The 20,116-nt window shown below is 36.9% G+C and overlaps 1 protein-coding gene across 1 annotated transcript in view; it reads left to right on the forward strand.

Moving 5' to 3' along the window:
- TRHDE (thyrotropin releasing hormone degrading enzyme) overlaps positions 1–20,116 on the forward strand; it is a 193,662-nt gene that overhangs the window by 93,344 nt on the left and 80,202 nt on the right. Inside the window, exons 6-7 of the mRNA XM_085045076.1 lie at positions 1,115–1,252; positions 15,289–15,354. Coding sequence (XP_084901202.1) covers positions 1,115–1,252; positions 15,289–15,354 — 204 coding nt within the window. The remainder of the gene's footprint in view (positions 1–1,114; positions 1,253–15,288; positions 15,355–20,116) is intronic.

The raw sequence follows: 20,116 nt of genomic DNA on the forward strand, positions 1-20,116 counted from the left end.
GGTTGACATTGATTCAATAATTGTTGTAATTTAGATAAAGTTTGAGATATGTCATTTCAGGGTGAAAAAGCTTACTTAAACCTTCAATAATTTTTAATTCACTCTTTGCATTTATTTCTGACTTGAAAAAGCAAGTAAATAAAGGTCTTCTTTCCTGACACAGGGTTTTGGATAAAAGACATCTACATGAATGCAATATGAGGAGTTTTAAAGGCATGTCATTTCTTAGCTGAAAAAGCCCCATCTAGTTGTACTGTACAAATGAGTGCAGCACAGTGCATAGAGTAAACATGAACATTTCATTAATGTTGCTGCCAGAATAAATAGGCAGCAGTTTTGAAATACCTCTGCCATCCGTATTTATAGGAGGTATTGAAACAAATGTATATGTTGGGTTTGTACCTGCCTCTGAGGTAGCTGTGACTTTGACTGTGTCATTTAACTTCATACAGCTCTCTTCCCACTTGTAAAGAGAGATGATAATGGTTTCCTTCAGATGGAAGTTACAAAGTTTGTAGATGACTCAGGCTCTTGAGGAGAAAGGATTTCCATACTAGAATTATGAAAGACAGTGCAAGCATCTGCTGCAACACTGCTGTGAGCTCTCTTCATTGTCCTGTCCCATGCAGATCTGCTCTGTGAACTTGGCACTAACAGCCAAGTGACTTAAACTTCAGTAAATAAAGCAGTCATAATTGTATTTACCTATCTTTGTCAAAAAGTTTTGTACCTGCATATGCAATGAACTCAAGGACTTGTAGCATCAATTTCTGTGATTGAAGACTTTGCCATTTTGCCTCTCTCCCCACCCCCTTGTATGTGTGTATGAGTAGTCATAATCAGAATTCCAGTATGAACCCATGGATGCATGTTGTTTCATTTAATGCTCATTAATTTCAGTCAAATTTCATTGCAGCAAAAGATCTCAAGTTGGAGTCTATTCCATATACCTGTTCAAGATTGTAGGACATCACGGTGGTTAACAATCAAACCAGAAGGTCTGATTTAAGTCAGCTGTAATAGTAGTCAACTGCTTCCTGATAACTGTTCATCATTTCTATATTGCTGTAAATATGTATTTGTCTGTGATACTACTGCATATGCTGTATTTCAGGAAAAACAGAGGTTTCTGACGGATGTCCTACATGAAGTGATGTTGCTGGATGGGTTGGCCAGTTCACATCCAGTGTCCCAGGAGGTGCAGCAAGCCTCAGACATTGACAGGGTATTTGACTGGATTGCCTATAAAAAGGTGAGACTAACTAAGCTTATCTCTATGATTCAAATATGTCAGTAGCTATAAGATGATCATGTTCTGTCTGTAAAAAAAATACTGTTCTAAGTATGGGAAACCAAACTACCTATGGGAAACTAATTTGTGTGGAATGTATTTGGAATATTCTGCAGTAATTATAGCCAATTATATTCAACATATCAAGTGTTAGTAAATGTTATAAATAAACTCCTGTTTTTTTCTAAACTTTGAGTCAGGACCATCAGTGAGGACTTTTCTACTGTCTTAAATAAAATATTTTTAAACAGTTTACCACTATGTACAGTATATTTTCCCTATTTTTTTTTCATTCTCTTTAAAATGTCCATCTTTTGCTCCCTAAGGCTTTGGATTGTCCACGTGATCCCCATTTTCTCTTCACAATTTTCTACGTGGTATTGAAATGATGAAACTTTCTTCCATATAATTTTTCTTCAGTGAAATGACAGTCATAGAATGTCATTGTTATTTCATTGTCTTTACTGTCATGAATATGGCATAAATCAGTTAGACACCATGAAAGTGCCCATCTCTGCTAGATACTCAGCTGTCATTCTAAAGATGTGCCTCCTTCTGTACACTTCAGAAATGACCATTGAAAATGTGCTATTGAAATGCCTCAGAGCTGAATATATTTTTCATTTCCACTTTCTTGTCCTTGGTGATTGCATGTGTTAAGAAATCCATGACATAAACCCCTGAAGAATGGCAGTCAAGTAATCCCACAAGTAGAGTGAAACAGACACTACAGCCTGGCAGCACACAGTGTTTTTCCACTTAAACTGTTGAGGGTAATGTTTGCCTCTTTCAAAAGCATCATCCTAGTCATTCTTCAGATAGAAGCATGTCATCCTCCACTAGGGCCACAAGTAAGTAAAGAAAAATGAGAAGTCGTGATAGTTCATTAATAAACAGTACTTGTAGATGATTCAAGGCTCTCAAGTTACATCAGAGAGTGCATATGTCTTCCTAGCGCAGCTGGAAGTGAGATAGTGTCCTCCCACGATGACGGGAAAAGTGGTTGTATCCCAAGTGCAGGAGAAAATATAGCCTGTTGAACACAAGAGTAGAACTGAGAATTGTTAAATCAAAGCAAAAAGCGTGACAGCCTTTCCACACCAGAAATAACTGACAGCAGGAATCATAGCCCTGGAGAGCTGCAGCATCAGAGGAGGAGAGAGTGCAGCAAGAATAACATGAGGAGCAACAATCAGCATGGAACAACTGGCTGTAATAAAATGCAGGAACAAGGCAGCTGCATCTCAAAGGGGGCAGCCAGACCCAGAGCAACGTGAGGGAGAGCCATCCCAGACAGAACCAAAGGAGTCATAGCCCTAGATGAGCAGCCACAGCCAGATAAGAGAAGGGATGAAAGGACATGTAGAGAGCCAGATATCTGAAGTCGCTTCTGTCAGCCTGCTGCATGCTTTGAAGCATGCTGGTTGAAGATTCTGGCAGCAGTCAGTGCAGGCAAGACCATTATGATAGAGTATAACTATAAAAGTACCCCCAAAAGAATATATCTTGGCAAGTGACAAACAATAATCAAAACAAGGAAGGGGATGATTAGAATAGGGAAAAATATTCATTTTTTCCCTCACTGTAAGCAAAATTAACCTCAGCAGTGAGATCAGTAACTGGTCCTGCCTTTGTAATGCAAAAATTTAATTATTTTCTAAACCCTTACATGTATAACTTCCTTCTCCTATTTAGCTCTATGCCACATCTTTAAAATTTCATTTTTCTGCTTTCTGTGTCAAGTGATGGAAGGAAGATCTCTTTCTGACAGTAATAAAGGGAAACCATGCTCCCTGCTTCCCCTCAAAAGCAACATTCTGCATTAGGAGATCTGTTCAACTAAAACTTTACACAAAGAAAAATGCACGGCTTCCCTGTATTCAGGCAAAGGAGAATTCAAGAAATTGAAAGTGGTGGCTTGCTCACCCTTTTGAGTGTAATTCTCTTTGAAAATTTACAGCGTAGCATGTTCTGCAAGAATGTGGAAGAACTAATGTGCAATGTGGAAGAATGTGGAGGGCTAATGCAGTCACTGGAAAGGCTCTCTAAAAACTTCATTCTTTTTACTTCTGTTCCTCAGCCACTGGGAAGAACATTCACACTGTAATAACAAAATAACAAAATAAAAAACAAAACAGAAGAAAAACCCCAAACCACCATCCTGTATTCTGTCCAGGAATAGTAGTTCGTTAGAAAGCCAGTTTGTGAGTGCAATGAAATTGTGATGATGTACATCTATGAAGTGACAGAATAGTGGGAGTAGCTCATTAACAATGAAAGAAATACTAGACAAATGCTTTTAAATTTTAATATAGATTTTATTTTAGTTTTTCTTCTAGTTAATTTCATAATATAAGGTGGTATCAGACTAATTGAAAGTCTTGAAATACAATTGATACGGCTTTGGAACCCACTCACTATGGTATAAAGGGGGAGCTTTTTGTTCTCCCATTTTTTAGCTGTGCTGTTGTATGTGAGTGCCATTAAGTCCAAAGGGTGCACATTTGCTTGATGCTGGTTTTTCTTCTGTGACTTGTGAATGCAACAGGTCAGTGCCTAGATTGCAGAAGGTGCTTTCAAGACCCATTTGTTCCTAATGCATTGGAACAAAGGAGGTATCTTGTAATGAAAATAATGTCTTTCTGTTTAGATAAAAAGGCTGTAGGTTGTTACTGCTCCCAGTATGAAAGTCATTGAAACGCAGCCCGTGAAACCAGTAGGTTCAAGTTCTGAACAACCCCAAGAGTGCCTGTCCGAAAGTATGGAGGCAGTCCCAGTCCAGCTGGTGGGTGCCAATGCATAAAGCTAGACAGGTGCTTCAGGATACTTAAAATGGTTCTCTTAACTTGTCTTTGTACCATCCTGACTCAAGCAGTAACAAAATTTCTTTAACCCTTTACATTGGTTAGTGTATGCTAGGTCTTGTTTTCTGAAGAAGAAACATGGAAACTACTGTGTGTGGTATATAAGCAGCTACACACAGACAGTGCTTCAGGATTGCTATGTTCCCCATGCCAGGGATGATTGTATATGGGTTTGACTGGAAATAATGCAGATGGAACACAAATGTTAATAAAAGCATTCTATTTTGAAGAAGAGCTCATTAGACTAGACTGCTCCATCGAGGCAGAGTGATTGGGAAGACATGACCTGTTGTGGTACAAGCCTTCTGCCTGTTCTGCATGGAAAGGCAGTGGCAAGTGGAAATAGCCCTCCAAAGGGCTGGAGGAGATAATCAATACAGAAATGGCAACAGTGAGTCTAGGCACCGTGTCCTACCATCCTTCCTTCCCAAACAGGAAGCCATGAGAAGGCACAAAGCAGTGCATCTGGTGTCTCAGATGTTTTCATAGCTTAAAATAGAGTATTCATAAAGACAGGTGTACACGGAGGTACACCAGCCTGTGCAACAGAGGTCCTGAAATGCACTTGCCTTTTCTGCTTCTCTGCTTCTGCTTTGTAATGATTATTTTCAGCAAAGGGTGAAGCAGAAACTTATGGGTGTTTTCTTATTTTTGTCCCTGAAGGAGTCCAAAAAACAACAACTGTGTACAGGCAAAGGCTGGTTTTGCTGGTACGCATCCTAGTTTAGGTCAATAAAAGAAGAGAAACAGTTAAAAGTGTTAAAGTAACTTGGAAGAAATTGTAAGAATTAGGAATAGAAAATAAATCGGAGGTAATGAACTAGAGTAAAAGGAATAAAAACCTTGTCATAAGCATATGGTCAATACTTTGATCAAAATGCGATCCTGTAGGATTTCTATTCTAAATGGGACTCTTTGGAACAGCTTCTGGCACACTGTATTGTTGTTGTTGCTGTTCTTTTTAAAGGTATGTTTAGGTACTGGATAATTTATGAAGCCTAGGGGAGGTATTAAAAAAGAGAAATTAGAATGACACGTTTAGTTATGGATAGTTGCAAATCAATTTCAAATCTCAAAGGGATTGAGATTCTTACGTGGTATTTAGTGAACTGAAAAAGAATATTAATTTTTCTCAAAGATTTTCATACAAAAGCAGTTTATAAAAACGTATAATGTTCCTTTGTCCTTGTCACTGGTGTTAGAAAATGTTAGAGTGATTTTGGTGGTGAGGCCAAGTAAAGCTCCTGTTGTAAGTTGAGTCACAATAGCATTTTGTCTGGGCAATGGAAAACATTTTGTTATTCAAGGAAAATGATGTGACAATATCCAGCTAAATAATATGATCAGTTATGGTCATTTACCCCTGGATTTTCTTCTTTGTGTCACGTTCCTAAAATTTGCAATGGAATTTATGACTTAGACAAGCATTTCACCAAAGCCATCTTACTATCTGACCATTTTGGTATTATCCAGCACTAGAACAGCTGTGTTGGTCAGAATAGAAAATGATTATGATTTCCAAGTGAAAAGCTCTCCTTGAATATAATGTCACTTTTTCAGTGATGTTTTCACATCAGATAAATGGCCTTTCATTCTGTAAAAACAACGTAAGGTGCCTTTATGCATCTTTGAGGATATAACACTGTGTACATTACAGGTGTGTAGTTATATTGGCTGATTTTAAAAATACTGGTTTACCCATGCTGTTAATATAGTTTTTAAAATAGTGTAAGTTTATTTTCTTCATTAAAACATATCCTGGTTTTATTGCTGAATATTAACAGCATGATAATTTGTGAGTGTGCACTACTTGATAAGCAAATATAAATTGGAAATTGTATTGCTTTAAAAAGTAAAGAAGATAAATTAAATGACTGATATTTTTTTCTAGTCTGTATTGTTAAAATCAAGCAGGGATGGTTTTGTTTGAGCTCATTTTAATGAACGTATTTAATTCATTAACAATTTTACAATTGTTGCTAAGTGCAGGGAAACCAGTCAGAGCCACAATCAGCAAGTACATAGTTGTTCAACTTTATGTATGTAAGCTGTGGAATTTAAATTGGGTTCCTTGTGTGCTTAAGATACTTCAGTGCATCACTGAATGATGACCTGGACAAAGACCCTTAGGATAGTGTCATATCATGACATTCTGTACCAGTATGCTGCATAATCTGCATGTATCTATCTCCTTCCTTAGTTCTTCTCATGGATTTTATGTGGGTTGTCAAAGACGAAGCCTCTAGGAATTAATTTAAAAATTTTGCATTTCTGTCACTGGGAGGAAATCAGAAGCACATGTTTACTCATTTAAACAAATATGTTCTGTTACCCTAATCAAATAAGGAAGCATTCGCACTTATCAAATTCACTTGCATTAAGTTTAATTTTTTTCTTGTAATATTTGGAGGTGTCATTGGAGAATACAGAAAATAGCTATGCTGTTGCATTACAGTGCTCAGTTTCTGAAAATGAAAGAGGAATTTAGTGCTGGTGACTCATGATACAATCTAATTAATTCCCTGAAAAGAATTTCTCAGTGGGTACTTATGCCATTCTCAGAGATGAGATATTTTTGATAGAGACAGCTGAAGAATTCCAGAGAAGCTTTTGCAATTATCTCTGCTCTTACAACTTGATAGAAGTACTTTAGCAAAGGTCTCTCTGGAGCCTGCAACAGGATCATGTTGTAACTGATGTCATGAATAGGACACTCTTGTTCCATAATTGTCAGAGGAAGGCCACACACCATAAAAGACTGCTTAGATGATAAAGGTAGGAAAGTAAAATACATTTCAGCATAACCTTCCGAGTGGGAGCTGAGGAATGGCTGGACTTCTCCCTGTGTGGGAAAATGAAAAAAGGAAGAGTATACAATGAGTATGTTTGCTTAAGGAAATGCAGCTAAAGTGCAATACCTGGGATTGAAAGTGGTTTCCCAGTGTTCAGTTGTTCATATGGGAGAATTACATAAATTTGGTGCACTGCATGTAGTGTAACACAGCAGATCAGTTGACCAAGTTTTTAAATAATTCATTTACATATACATTACTTGCTGTACGTTTGAGCAAATGCTGTGGATGTGACTTAGTCGAGACATATTTCTTTTCTGTTAAATACCTCCAAGATTCAACAGATTTAATTTAGGGGGTTTTTTCTTGGTTTTTTTTTTTTTTTTTTTTTTAGTTTTATGTAATTCTTTTTAAAATGCCACATTTCTGCTACATGTTTGATGTACATTGTTCTTTTGTTTTAATTCATGCTGTGTTTTTCCCAATAAACTAAATTTCATGGTGTATCCAGCTGTGGTTGCTTAGTACCAACAAAGAATGATTGTTTTGAAAAACATGACTTGGATATTACTTGTTGGCTAGTGTTCACATTACAAAATTAAAGTGCCAATGTGCATTCTTTGTGTAAGTGCTTGGAACATGCTCTTCTAATATTTGAAATGAACTTAGACTCACAAAATTATCCTAGATTTTGAGAAATAAAGAATAATATATGAATTTAGGAGCTTTAAACTGAAATTAAATGATACTCACTTAAGAGCCCATTTGACTGTGGGTATCCTTAGGCTTCTATTTAACAGAGAACTGTAAAAATATGTTCAACATTTAAGAGAAAAAATCCCAACCTGTATTATGCTTTTATTACATTTGCAGTTCTAAAAGAAATCCTTCTTTGTACATTTCATGAAGAAAAGGTGTGTTTCAACCAGTACTTAAACATTAGCCAAAAATTGGAAATTATTCTGTGTTCTTAGGTGATACTGCTGAGGTAGTGTATGCCTGACTTGATTGTATGCAACAGATATGGCTCTGGCTTATTTTGTGAGGGACCACATAATGGTCAAAGTATAAAAGGGGACTCAGATTTTTAAGGATGTACCAGGGAGATGCAATGTATTTTTTATGTTGGACTTTCCTACTGAAGAATAGGTTAATTTCCATGCTCAGTTTATTCTTCACAACAGAAAGGTTGCAGAAAACATGGATTTGAGGTAGGTATGTGGGAAACACTAACTAAAAGAAATGTTAGTTGTTAGAAAGTCTGCAGATCTGAGTGGCATCCACCTGCACCTTCTGAGACTAACCAGCTATGGAGCTGTAGAACTTCTGGCAATGGGATGTAGACCATCCTAGAAAACAGTTGCTGTGCTAGAGAATTGCTGGGGTGATGTATAGGAAGTGCTCCAGGGGATGTCCTGGGATCTATAGGCTGATGAGTTTGTCTTCCTTCTCCAGAGAGATGGGGACTCTGTAGGATATAAAGGGTAAGATAACTGAGCACGTGGATTAGTATGTTGATCTTGCCTTGACATCACTGCTGCAAAGGGAGTTCTTTGTCCAGCTGGAGTTCTTGAAGGGAGAGTGAGTAGACAATGGATTTTAAATAAAGTTTTTGACAAGGCACCTTTCCTATAGCTCAGGGTAGATCATTTAAGGAGTGAACTATTTAATGTATGTGTACTGTGTCTGATTCATTAAAAAGCATTGATACTAGTACATATCAGGTATACACTAATAGCCGTGAAACTTTGTATATTGATTCTCATCTTAAATCAGGAGGTCTTTGTGAAAGAATTTTGCCTTTTTGAGTGCCTATATGTGGTCCGAGTCTTCTTTTATTCAGTGAAAATGAAGCTGATTATAAGAACTTACTGTTGATAACAATAGCTCTAACAGTGTGAATAAAATCTAGTCTAATTGAGGCAGAGGATAGAGTAATTAATGTTTCTCTTAGCTAGAGAGAAAGTAACCTTAAATCTTGAATTGCAGGTATATTAGCACACAGACAAATAACTGTAGGCCTTCTATTTGTGCCCCACTGTATTTGAAAAACAAGAGGTGCCCTTACCTATTAATCAAGACTGATTTTGAACTGACTACTGCACAGTAGAAGAAAGTTAATAAATCACCTGTATTCAGTGTTGGTTTTGATTTTGTTTATTTAATCAGGAGAAGCAGCAAAATGGATGGGTGGAGGTTTTGTGGAAAATTGATGCATTAAATTTCTGTTTTAGAACCTCAGCTATGTAATTTTTTTTGTTAGTCCAGTGTTCCCCTCTTCAGCATCTCACTCCCTGTTTACACCTTGGATACCATGGTGGTATTTTTCATACCAGGATCCTTCCTGATTTTAGTTTTTGTGTCACAAACAGCATTTTGCTGAACTAAATCAAACAACTTTAATTCCTAAGGAAGGATGGCAAGGTGGCTATTCAGTGAAGAAGAGATGAATTGAGGTCTGTGTAATTATTATGATTGATACTTGGTGTTATGTGAGGTAAATTGATAGGTAAGCCTGCAAGATGCTGTATCAGCCTTCGCAAACTCGGGGAGGTGTTTTTCCACTGTTTACTTTTTCATTTTTTCAAATGTTTCTTTGTAATGTACAGGATAAAATATCTTCAGAGGGATTGGTGTCATCTCACTTGAGATGTTCACCATGTAGACTCCTGCAACTGAGTGGTCCTCTCACCTCCCTGTATTTTCTGTGAAAATAAACAGGCAACTTTAGGGTGAAATTCATCTGTCCTATTTTAGATGCATGCCTTTGGATGAGATGAATCAGGATGAACTAAAGTGTTTGTTTCTCTCTCCTTTGCCTTTAAAGGAAGTCTAAGCAGCTGGCTCAGCTGTGTACAACTGAGCAAGCATCACTTAGCTACAATATAGGCATTTGCAGTCAGTCGGATGAATCTCAATCGTATGGTTAAAACAAAAACTGCAAAACATGCACAAAGCACAACCAAAAAGAAAAAGTTGATAATACAGGAAAAAAATGACAAATTTTGTGGAAAGGAGGATAGAAGAGCTGTGTGTTTTCCAGGTCAGCCTTTTATGATCTCTGTTCGTTCCTTCACTCTAATGCATTTACAGAACAATTGATTATTTTGCCATTACAAAAAGTCAGCTGTAGTTCATGGTTTCTGTTTTGTGTTGCTGACATTTTTCTCTCATGAGAACCTTTTAGAATAATGACATAATTTTTGGTTCTTCAGAGAATAATGCTGAAGGAGTTTCTAGCTTATTTGTATCTCTTCACACACGGCCTCTTGTTCATGCCTCTTGGCTTCTGCATAACCCTATGTGCTGGTTTGCTGACTTTTATATTGTTCCCTTCACTGCAACTGCTTCACCAGTTCTCTATTTTTTAAGTGCTTTTCTTTGCTGTCTGTTCAGTATAGTGCATCTAGCTTCAGCTAGCAAGCACTCTGCCCTCCCTTCAGGGCCTTCTGTTGAATACCTACTTTTGCTAGTCCTATATAAAAGTATTGCATGTAGAATAAAACAAAATATGATATATATTATTTGACTATATATACAAAAGGATCATGTGACACCATTTTTCTATCTCCACAATTCAGGAATTCCCCCAGAATGGGGAATCAATCTGTGTATGGCCTTTTTGGACAGTGCAGTTGAATTCATCTCACTGCACTTTAGATGTCTGCGGTGCAGATGCATACATGTGAAGTAGTCACTCAAGCCTACTTTTGGAGTGAATTATAAGAGATGGTGCTTTTAGAGTACAATTCCCCCAGTCTGAGGTTTACTTTAAGATTAGATGAAGTGCATCCAGAGGTGACTGGTAAAGCCCATTGACTGTAAGAGAAGTTTAAACAACTACAGTGATTGTAGTCACAGGTGCCACAGACACCTGTATTGGATCAGATGTATCACTTCCTGTGTGGCTCTGTGGCAGTAGTGTGTTGTATGCAGTAGCCACATTTTTGTAGGTTCATACATTAGACTTACTTTTTTCCTGTTACAGAAAATTCCATTTGGTACTATCATTTGTATAAAAAATGATTACAAGTTGCAAGCAAAACAATTAATTTAAGAATCTGGGTATAATAAAATTGAGAAATTCAGTAAGTCTTATAGTAAATTGACTTACAGTAATTGTGGTCTGTAGTGATGTAAGAGGATCAACATGTAGGAGTGGGTCTTTAAAAATTAGTTAAAACTAATCTGGGATCACGGATGCAATCACATTATTCTGTGTTGACATGGAGAGAATTAGACTGAATACCTTAGCTTGGCTCTGCATTTTGTGGATTTCAAAAACATGTTCTGCTTATATATAAAGTGATTCTTCTCCTAATTTTGTTTATGGATTGTCTGTACCATGTTGTGACTGTACAAGTTTCTTCAGGGTAAGAAAGTGCATAAACTTCCATCCCTTCAGGCAGTGTTGGCTCACTGTCCATGGGTGAGCCTTTCACAAGAGCATTTTGCAAAAAAGAGCTGTATGCAATTAATTTCCATGGAGTAGCCAACATATTCTACTTTCCTTTCCTATGGCAGTTGAGTCACAATGCTGAGGCTCAGGAAACTTCAGCTGTGTCATAGGTTATATGAGGAGCGCGCCGGGTGATTTTTGGCAAATGATTTCCCTGTGGTGTGCCACAGTTTCCTTTGAATTTGCAGGATTTGGCATTAATCTCACAGAGCACTTGTGAGATCTGCTAATGAGCAGTGCTTCACCAGACCCAGGTAGTGCCATTAATCATTGGATGAATAACTTGTGTGTTTTTCTGAGTAGACATATTAAGATAGGGTACAATGGCTTAAGGAGAGTCAGATTTTACACTGGCAGGAACTAAGTATGTTTTTTGACTAGGAAAGAATTGCTTTCCACTAGACCTCTTAAACCAATGTGCTTTGCCTCTTGACAAGGTACTGAGTCTTCCAGTGCCTGGAGGAGAGCACTTAAATCATCAATAAACAGTCATTCTGCCTAGTAGGAGAGGCAAGTTTTCTTCTCAAGACATTGTATGTTTTTCCTAGGTGGACAAATGTTGGCAGAGCAGAAGTGTCTCTGAGAGTGAAGTGGGGAGCAGACTCCTTGCATGTCAGGGTGTTTGGAGATTAATGCTGACAGGTTCCAAAGGGCATCTCCTGCAGCAGGACTGATTTGTTGGGATTTTTCTGTAGGTTTAGGTCTAGGTCAGAGAAACTTTCAGAAGGTATGGCAGCATAAGTCCTCTGGACTCCATCTGGTTCACTGCTTGCCAGGCCCATAGGCAGTGGGAATGTCAGCACATTGGGCCATTCAGATGACCCCAAACTATTTTTCCTATAATTGAACTTACTGCACATACTTTCTTTACCTCCCACAACCCCCTGGTTGGGGTTATTTTCCAAGCTTCTCCTTTTAGTAAGTCGCGCTTTATGCCAGTTACTCTGTATACCTCTTGGTTTTTACCTTTCTGCCTGCAAACTTGTTGTGTGTTTTCTCCAGTCAGGGTGCCAGTGTTTGCTGCCTTATCCTTCCCTTCCCTTCCCAGAGCTGTGAACATGTCAATAGCTTCTGTTCTTAGGAATGTATCACTGTTCTCTGTTCTGCCTGCTCTCAAAAGTGCAAGGAAGGTGAAATGAACAGTTTCCTCCCATTTCTTTCCCCTCCACACCAAGGGCTTCATTTGCTCCTGTTTCTTCTCCCTCTTCTCCATGACACTTTTTCCCTCTTAAAGTTCTCTAGTTTTTTGAATCCATTCCCTTCCTCAAACAAGTCAAAAAAGCATTTGCTTTCCCTGAGTAGGATGATGGCAGAACAAGGACAAGCCTGTTGTTCTGGAAGCTGTAAGGAGGCTGGGTTTCCTGAAGGTAATTAATTGGTAGGAAGTACTTCTAAAGTAGCTGTGGAAAGGGATCTGTCTTGAAAGAGCAGTCCTGCCTTTGAGCCTTGACTCTCCATTCACTCTTTGCTTGCTGTTTTGTTTGCTGTGTAATGGCCAGCCATGGTCCATCCCAATGTTACCTGTGAGAGAAATTCTATAATTTCTTTACATGTATATGATAGTTCTTGGTCTCTGGATAGAAAAAAAGACTCTATGGGCAAGATTATATGGAGGTATTCACTTGCTTACTTTTTACAGATATCAGTAGAGTCAAGGTGCTTATATAAACATATGTATTTTGTTACTATGTGAAATTTAAACTGTGAGAGAGAAACAAGGGCATCCTGGAATACTGAATGGTGAGTAAGAAAAGTGATATGTGCTGAATGGAAAAATGTCTTCATGTCGAGGATTTTGTCTGATCTGTTTTATGGGTTTTTTTTGTTTCTGTTTCAGATGTTTTGGACTGCCCAAGTTACTTACAGAATAAATAGGATTTATCTATTTATGAGATTTTTTAAAATCTTCTGTTTATCTGCTTAAACAGATTTATATGTTGTTTATCTGCTTAAATGTCTCAGAGAACTTTACTCATTGTGTTCTTCTAGTAATATAAGGGCAATAATGCTTCCTGACCTATGGTCTTGTCTATTCAGGTAATAATATGTTTTGAAAGGTGCTATTTCCTATTCTGCTATGTGTTCCAGACATGATTTATCTTCAAATAGGATTATATACCACCATAACAATGTATCCTGGTGTTAATAATGCAAACACAATATTTTGGTTTTTTCACTATTCAATTCCTAAAAGCAACTGCAAACATCACCTCAATTTTTTTTTTTGCTTCAGTTACTCTGCAAACTATATAATACTTGTTGTTCCTACTTATATGAAGAACTTGTTTTCTTACAGATTACTAATAATTTACAAATATTTTTGATTTATGTAATAATTTCAAATGTTGTTTATTACAGATAATCCATTCAGAAATTTAAAATAGTCACTGTGTAAAAAAATCAGTAGAGTGTATAAAATGATCTAAAAATTGGACAACTATTAAATTTCAAACTACTCTGAACTTTAATTTAGCAGGAAAAGACATAAAATCTTGTTTTGAAAGCTGAAGCTAGATAAATTCAAGTAAGCGAATCTAGATAAATTCCAATTAGTAAAAAGGTATGTATTTTTGCTCTAAGAGGAAATATTAATTGTGACACATTATATAGTGCTGTGAAACATTATTCTGTTCTTGAATCTTCTAAAATAGATGCTATTATGTAAAGAGAAGCCATAGAGTTTTTTGCCTAAATTACTGCTTGATCTCTAATAATGCAGAATAAATGTTGTATTAGTCCTTCTGACTTTAGAATATGGAAATCTTTGAATCTATGAAATGCTTCTCTTTTTAAAATTATTTTCTACTTGAGTGTTAACCTAATTCCTGAACCTTCATCTCTGTATGAGGTTGTTGAGTTCTAGCATCATGTTTTCTTAAAGCCTTTAATTCACTGACTTGTGATTGCAAGTGTCGTCCCTCTCGTACAGTGATCAGTACTAAGTATAACATTTAAATATTGGGATTGGAAGACTGGTTGGCTTGAAATTATGTTGCAAAGTGGGATATTACAGCTAAATGGTCAAAGCAGATCGGTGAAGTTACTTCTGCTTGAAATAGAGCACTTGTGCAGGGGGAAAACAGACAGCAATTGTGTTTCTGAGAGAGAGAGAGAAAACACAAAAAGGATGCTTGAAAAAAGCTACTCTTGCAAGTATCTGTCTGTTTCTTGCAGTAACTACTGAAAATTAGAATCACCTGTCTTTTAGATCTCTGTGCTTTGCCTGAAGGGGAAAAGGGTAAGAACTGCTATAAGCAGAGAAACAGTACTATACAGAGAAAGAGTGCTATACAAGTACTTAGCTCTTTAAATGAGAGTCTGGAAAATAAACTGACTATTAATAAGTCAAGTATATATATCCACATCTTATAGAATTCTTAAGGAAATTTTTCACTTTCAGTCATCAGATCTTGAAGGCTTTAATGAAGGAAAGAAGTATCACTGAATCCTTATGTACAACAGTGTTATGGAGATAAAAATATTATGAATAATCACTGAGATGGAATTTGCAATCAACACTGTTTCTTTGCTCTCATTGAAAACTGGGCATTTCTGTTGAGTGCATAGAAGGGCTGGGCTCACCCAGCTGTGGAGCTGCCACATACCTGCTCCAGCAATGGGGAGAGTGCTATATGACCTGTGCCTTGTTCAGTATATGGGGCAGGATATTAACAATATCACTTTGACTACTCACTTTTCCAGTTAGTGTTTGCATTATTTTCTCTTTCTTTCTTTTTCATTCTAGCACAAATAAAGATTGTTTTAGTTACAGGTGTTCAAGATGTTAGTGTTGGGTGGAAATGCCTGCTTCAGAGTGTTTTTATTACGTTATATTGACATTCGAAACTGGTAACTTTTTTGTTTCTCTGTTATTTCCCATAGGGTGCAGCTCTGATTCGAATGTTGGCTAACTTTATGGGTCACTCTGTGTTTCAAATGGGCTTACAAGTAAGTAAAGGCATTTCTGTCTTTGTATAGATGTGTACTAGCATTTTCCCTTGATCTCTCTTTTTTTCTTCTGAAGCTATATTTGCATCAATTTGTGGAAATGTTACTTTACTTTAGGACCATCTGAGGTACCACTATGTCCCTGAAGCTGAATTTGATTGAAGATGCATTTTCAACTGTATTTCTTGGTGTATTAAGTGATTGCACTTTAACTCTCATGGAGTTTCATGTGGATTGCCACATAAAAGCCATTTTATCTGTGTGACAACTATGTGAAGGACTAGCTGAGGAAGTAGCTACTTCTCTTCACCTGCATTTGACTGCTGGTCTAACAAATAATAACAATATAAGCCAGCTGGAAAATAAACAGCCCTGAAATGAATAATGCCTTGTAGATAAATATTTTTGCCATCCCTTCCTCCACAGGAAAGAAATCCTTGAGCTTTATTTTTACCTTTAATAAGCTTAGAATGCTCTCTGTCTTAATGATGTTTTGAAAACTCACTCTGTCTTTTAAAAGAAATTTAAAAAGGTAACATTTCTATACAAAGAGAAAGAAATTCAACATGCTGATTACCAAGGATGAACTCCTTTCAGCAATAATTCAGCACAAATGAGTGTTTCGTAAACTATTTAAAAACAAACAAGCCAAAGCATAAAAAACAATGTGATTCCCTCTATTCCATTGAAATCTGCTTGAGTAAATCATGTTACAGGCAGCTGTGATTGATGAATTATGTATGATGCAGCCTGCTACTTAGAAGTGTCCTTTAAAGTAAATTGATGTTCACCTGAAATACAATTATGCTAAGTTGGAAGGAGCAATCAATCTTATCTGTTCTTAGTAAGCTTTTCATTTTGAAATTTAAATAAACTACGTCTAAGATCAGGTCATTTTTTAACAGAATAATTCTACCTCTAACCAAAATAAATTGGAAGATAAAATATAAAACAAAAATTAAATGAATGCACTGGTCATGTCAGAGAGGTGTTTTCCATGCAAAGGCAAAAAAGGAAACTTGCTGAGGAAATGCAGCTTTTTGGAGAGTATACAGGACATTCAGGGTTTGCAGCATAACTTACTCATGGGACCCAGCTGGATCATTTTCTTAGTTGTAACACCAGGTCAGATCAGTTAGATAAATTTCTCATCCAGATGAGAAATCTTTAAATCAAAAGTTTCTTTCATAAAATTTTGTGTATGTCAAGGGTAAAACCATCATATCGTTTGAGATAGTAAGACTTCTGTTCTTAGTCCAGCAAACTCCATATTGCAGCCAGAAACTGTTGCCTGCACAGATCCATTCACAGAGAAATTCAGTAGCACTTTTTCCCAGTGAAGTATGTCACTCAGGATTTTAGAAAGGGAAAGTTTCAGTGTGTACATCTCAAACCCTGTATTTCTGTTTTCTTCTACGTTTGCCTAAGAAATAACAGTGTGCAAGTTGTCCTGAAATAGACTGAGAAGAAAGTTCAGATCAAAGAATAGCTATGCAGGGATTAATTATAATTACCATAAAGTTGTAATGGAGCTTTGTTTTTTTATTTGAATAGTTTCCTATTGTTTCTGCTTTTCACTGGTTTGGCTTTAAATAGAAACTGTTCTGTTTGCTAATGAAAGTCTATGAAAAATCTGACTGTGAAAATCTGACTAGTGAAAGTCTTGGCATCAGTTCAGTAGGAAGATGATGATTTTAACTGAAACCAGTTTGAAATACAGAGAGAGATTTTTCATGTGTATGTCTTCAAATTGAACAAAATAAAACATAAAGTTCATAAGCGTTTTCATAAGCTACAAATTATACAGTTGGAAATATCTGTCAATCATTTAATTCTTTGTATTTTGTGAATCTAACAAAATAGTGTTCCTGCACTATACGTTTGGGAGGCTGTAGCTTTGCTAATGATAAGGGAAACTGGAGGACTAATTTACCCTTTCTGTCACGCACTAGTATAGTCATTTTAGCTCTTTGGTACCATCACTTGGGATTTCACATTATGTTGCCTTGAGACCCAGCAGGGCAGCTTTTCTAGTTGTCTCGCTCACCAACTGCGTCTGGAAGTTAACTTGCACGCACCCCAGGAACCTTCTATACTGTCACCTCTCCATGCTATTATATTTCCAGTATTAATATTATTTCAATTCTTTTTAGTGTATAAGCTATGTCCTTAAGTGTTTAAGAGATGATAAAAAGTAATCCTGTATTCTTATTAAACTGGCATAAACCAAAATGAGTAGCTCTTTGTTTGTGCTTGCATTGTTCATGGGTTCATCAAAATCAAGGTGTGATTCATTGTCTTATTAAGAGCTAAAGAATAAGAGCTTTCCTAGAAGAGAAACTACAACCGATAAGATAGCCTTTGGGTTAAGGAGAGGAAAAATAAGATTTAGAGCAAGAAACAAATAGGATTGCTACCTTTTTTGTTAATTGCCTGCTTTTTCTTAGTCACCTGGCAGGTGGACTTTTTGAAGAGCATGTGAAGACAGCTTGGGGGTGAAAAATCCCTTATATGTCAAAGAAAATAATCAATTGTATTAAAAAGAAGAGAAAAGTTGATGGAGGAGAATGGTGCTCTTTGGTGGATATTCTTTGCCAATGAATATTATCTGAATTAAATGTACAAATGAGCAAGTGATCTGTAACAGTTCAACAAACTGCTCTGTTGAGGAGTCTGCAAGGAAGTAAAAGTCTTGTAGAAATGCTCATTTTTTACAGTGTAGATGTCTTTGTAGAGATTCATATCTGTCAAGAATAACTGGCCTGTTCCTATCACAGTAAATATACTGAGAAAGGCCATTTGATTATAGTGTGGCAGTTCCACAATAAAACTGCAGCCAAGAGACTAGTGAAGGTATGATTTTTGAAAAGCCCTTCAAGGTATAATGCCTTGAATCATATGACATTTTCAAACAGAAGGCTTAGTAACAGACAGAGCCTTTTTACTGTTTTCCTGTAGCACTCCACAGACAAAAGCAAAAGAGAACATATTTCTATTGGCTGTAATGAATAATTGAATTATGACAGTAGTAGCCACAGCTGGTAACACTTGCATATGAGAAAGTTACAGCTATTATTTTTGTAGAAAATGTCTAATAAATCATTCCTTCTCACAGTAGGTGATTTCTGTCTTTTTAAAATTTCTGGCATCTTTAATGATGTGCAGTTTCTTATGCTCCAGGAAAATTCAAGAAGTGCGCATCACTGAATGCCAGTACTCTTCTTACAAAATGGTACAGCTTTTCAGTGAAAAAGCTATCAATCAGGTAAGACAGTGGTTAGAGAATGAAGAGGCTTGGTCAGCACCACTTGCTCTGATTATGTTTCTGAACTGCACAGATTGATCGAGGAAGAAGCTGTAAGTTGGCCTTATCATTCAGTCATCACTCAGGGTGGTAATGAGCAATACGATACTAGGTCTGTGTGAGATTTTCTCCTGTAGGCTGTTGTTCCAACTCCGTGCTTGAAACAGATGGTTTCTTGCATGTCTGGTGTCACTGGTTTGAATTTTTGGGAAGGTTTTACTGCTTTAGGACAATGCATCTCTTCAAGTAATCAGGGCTTGGTTTTTATTTTTTCATGTTAAATAGAGAGAGAAGTCCCTGTGATTTCAATGTCTGGTAGATTTGCTTAAAAAGGCACCTCCAGTTCTGTAATGAGGTATTTCTGCACTGGTTTATTTAAATTTTCTTATATTTGGTTTGATTATTTTGGAGCTTCATCTCTATTACTGTACGTTTGTCAACACTGCATTTCATTTGCTGTGTGACAGCTCATTGATCACATAGATCTGTATCCTTTTGAACTTCACTTGCTGCTATGTATGTGCTCATCACTCACTCTGATTTAGTGCATCATCAGCAGTTTGAATTAGTTACTGGTGGAATCTCTGCTTCTGTGATAAATTAACTACCTTTCAGGCTTCACATTGCACATTTGGAAAAATTTTCATATGGTGCTCTGGATATGTACTGTCTTTTTTGGTGCTGTAGAGTGGCCATTGTATTGAACCAAATTAGTCAGCCTTTCACAGGAGCTGTCTGGGGAAGTGTGGTGTTCAGGCTATTAAGTACAGAAAGGTTCACATTGCAGTGACTTTCTAATATCATGTTGCTGGCTATTTGAACTTTCTTTCATCCACACTGCTTTTTCTTGCTTAATAGACACCTACAATGTGCATGTCTGTGTTTCATTTGACTTGTGGTAGTCTGTGTGAAACCCTTTCAGAAACTTTTGAGGTGTAAAATAAAGCTCTAATGTGTTTTTTCCATATTGTTGCTGCTTCTGTCCAAGACTCTAGTAATACATGAAATATGTTCATCTATTTCTATGGTATTATATGATAATCTATTTTTTTACATAGTGTATTTAGCAGTGTACCCATTTAATCATACCTATTTATGGTATCTTATTATGAATTCATAACAGTTAGTTGTTTGCTGTTTCTAATGAGACATCATTAGACTTCTTTCATGAGTTTTCTGTAAAAACATAAAAGATCTGCAAAGACAAACAAACAGAAAATCAGGCACCTTTGGATCAAGGTCAGTGAAGCAACGAGCTGCAATGCTGCCCTCAGATCAACAATGCACATGGAACTACCTGGAGTCTTCCTTTGGTCAGTTGAAAGATGTAACTTTTGCCACCCAGGAGGAGCATTTTTACAGCTAGAGTACCTCTGGTGCTGCAGCTGCTGCATTTAATAGATGTTAAGTACTTTTCAGCTGATCCTGCTCTAAACCATCTCCTCTGGTTTAGAAAAG

The sequence above is a fragment of the Lichenostomus cassidix genome, chromosome 1Aa (genome assembly GCF_008360975.1).
Source record: "Lichenostomus cassidix isolate B80296 chromosome 1Aa, HeHo_3.0, whole genome shotgun sequence".
Lineage (NCBI taxonomy): Eukaryota > Metazoa > Chordata > Aves > Passeriformes > Meliphagidae > Lichenostomus > Lichenostomus cassidix.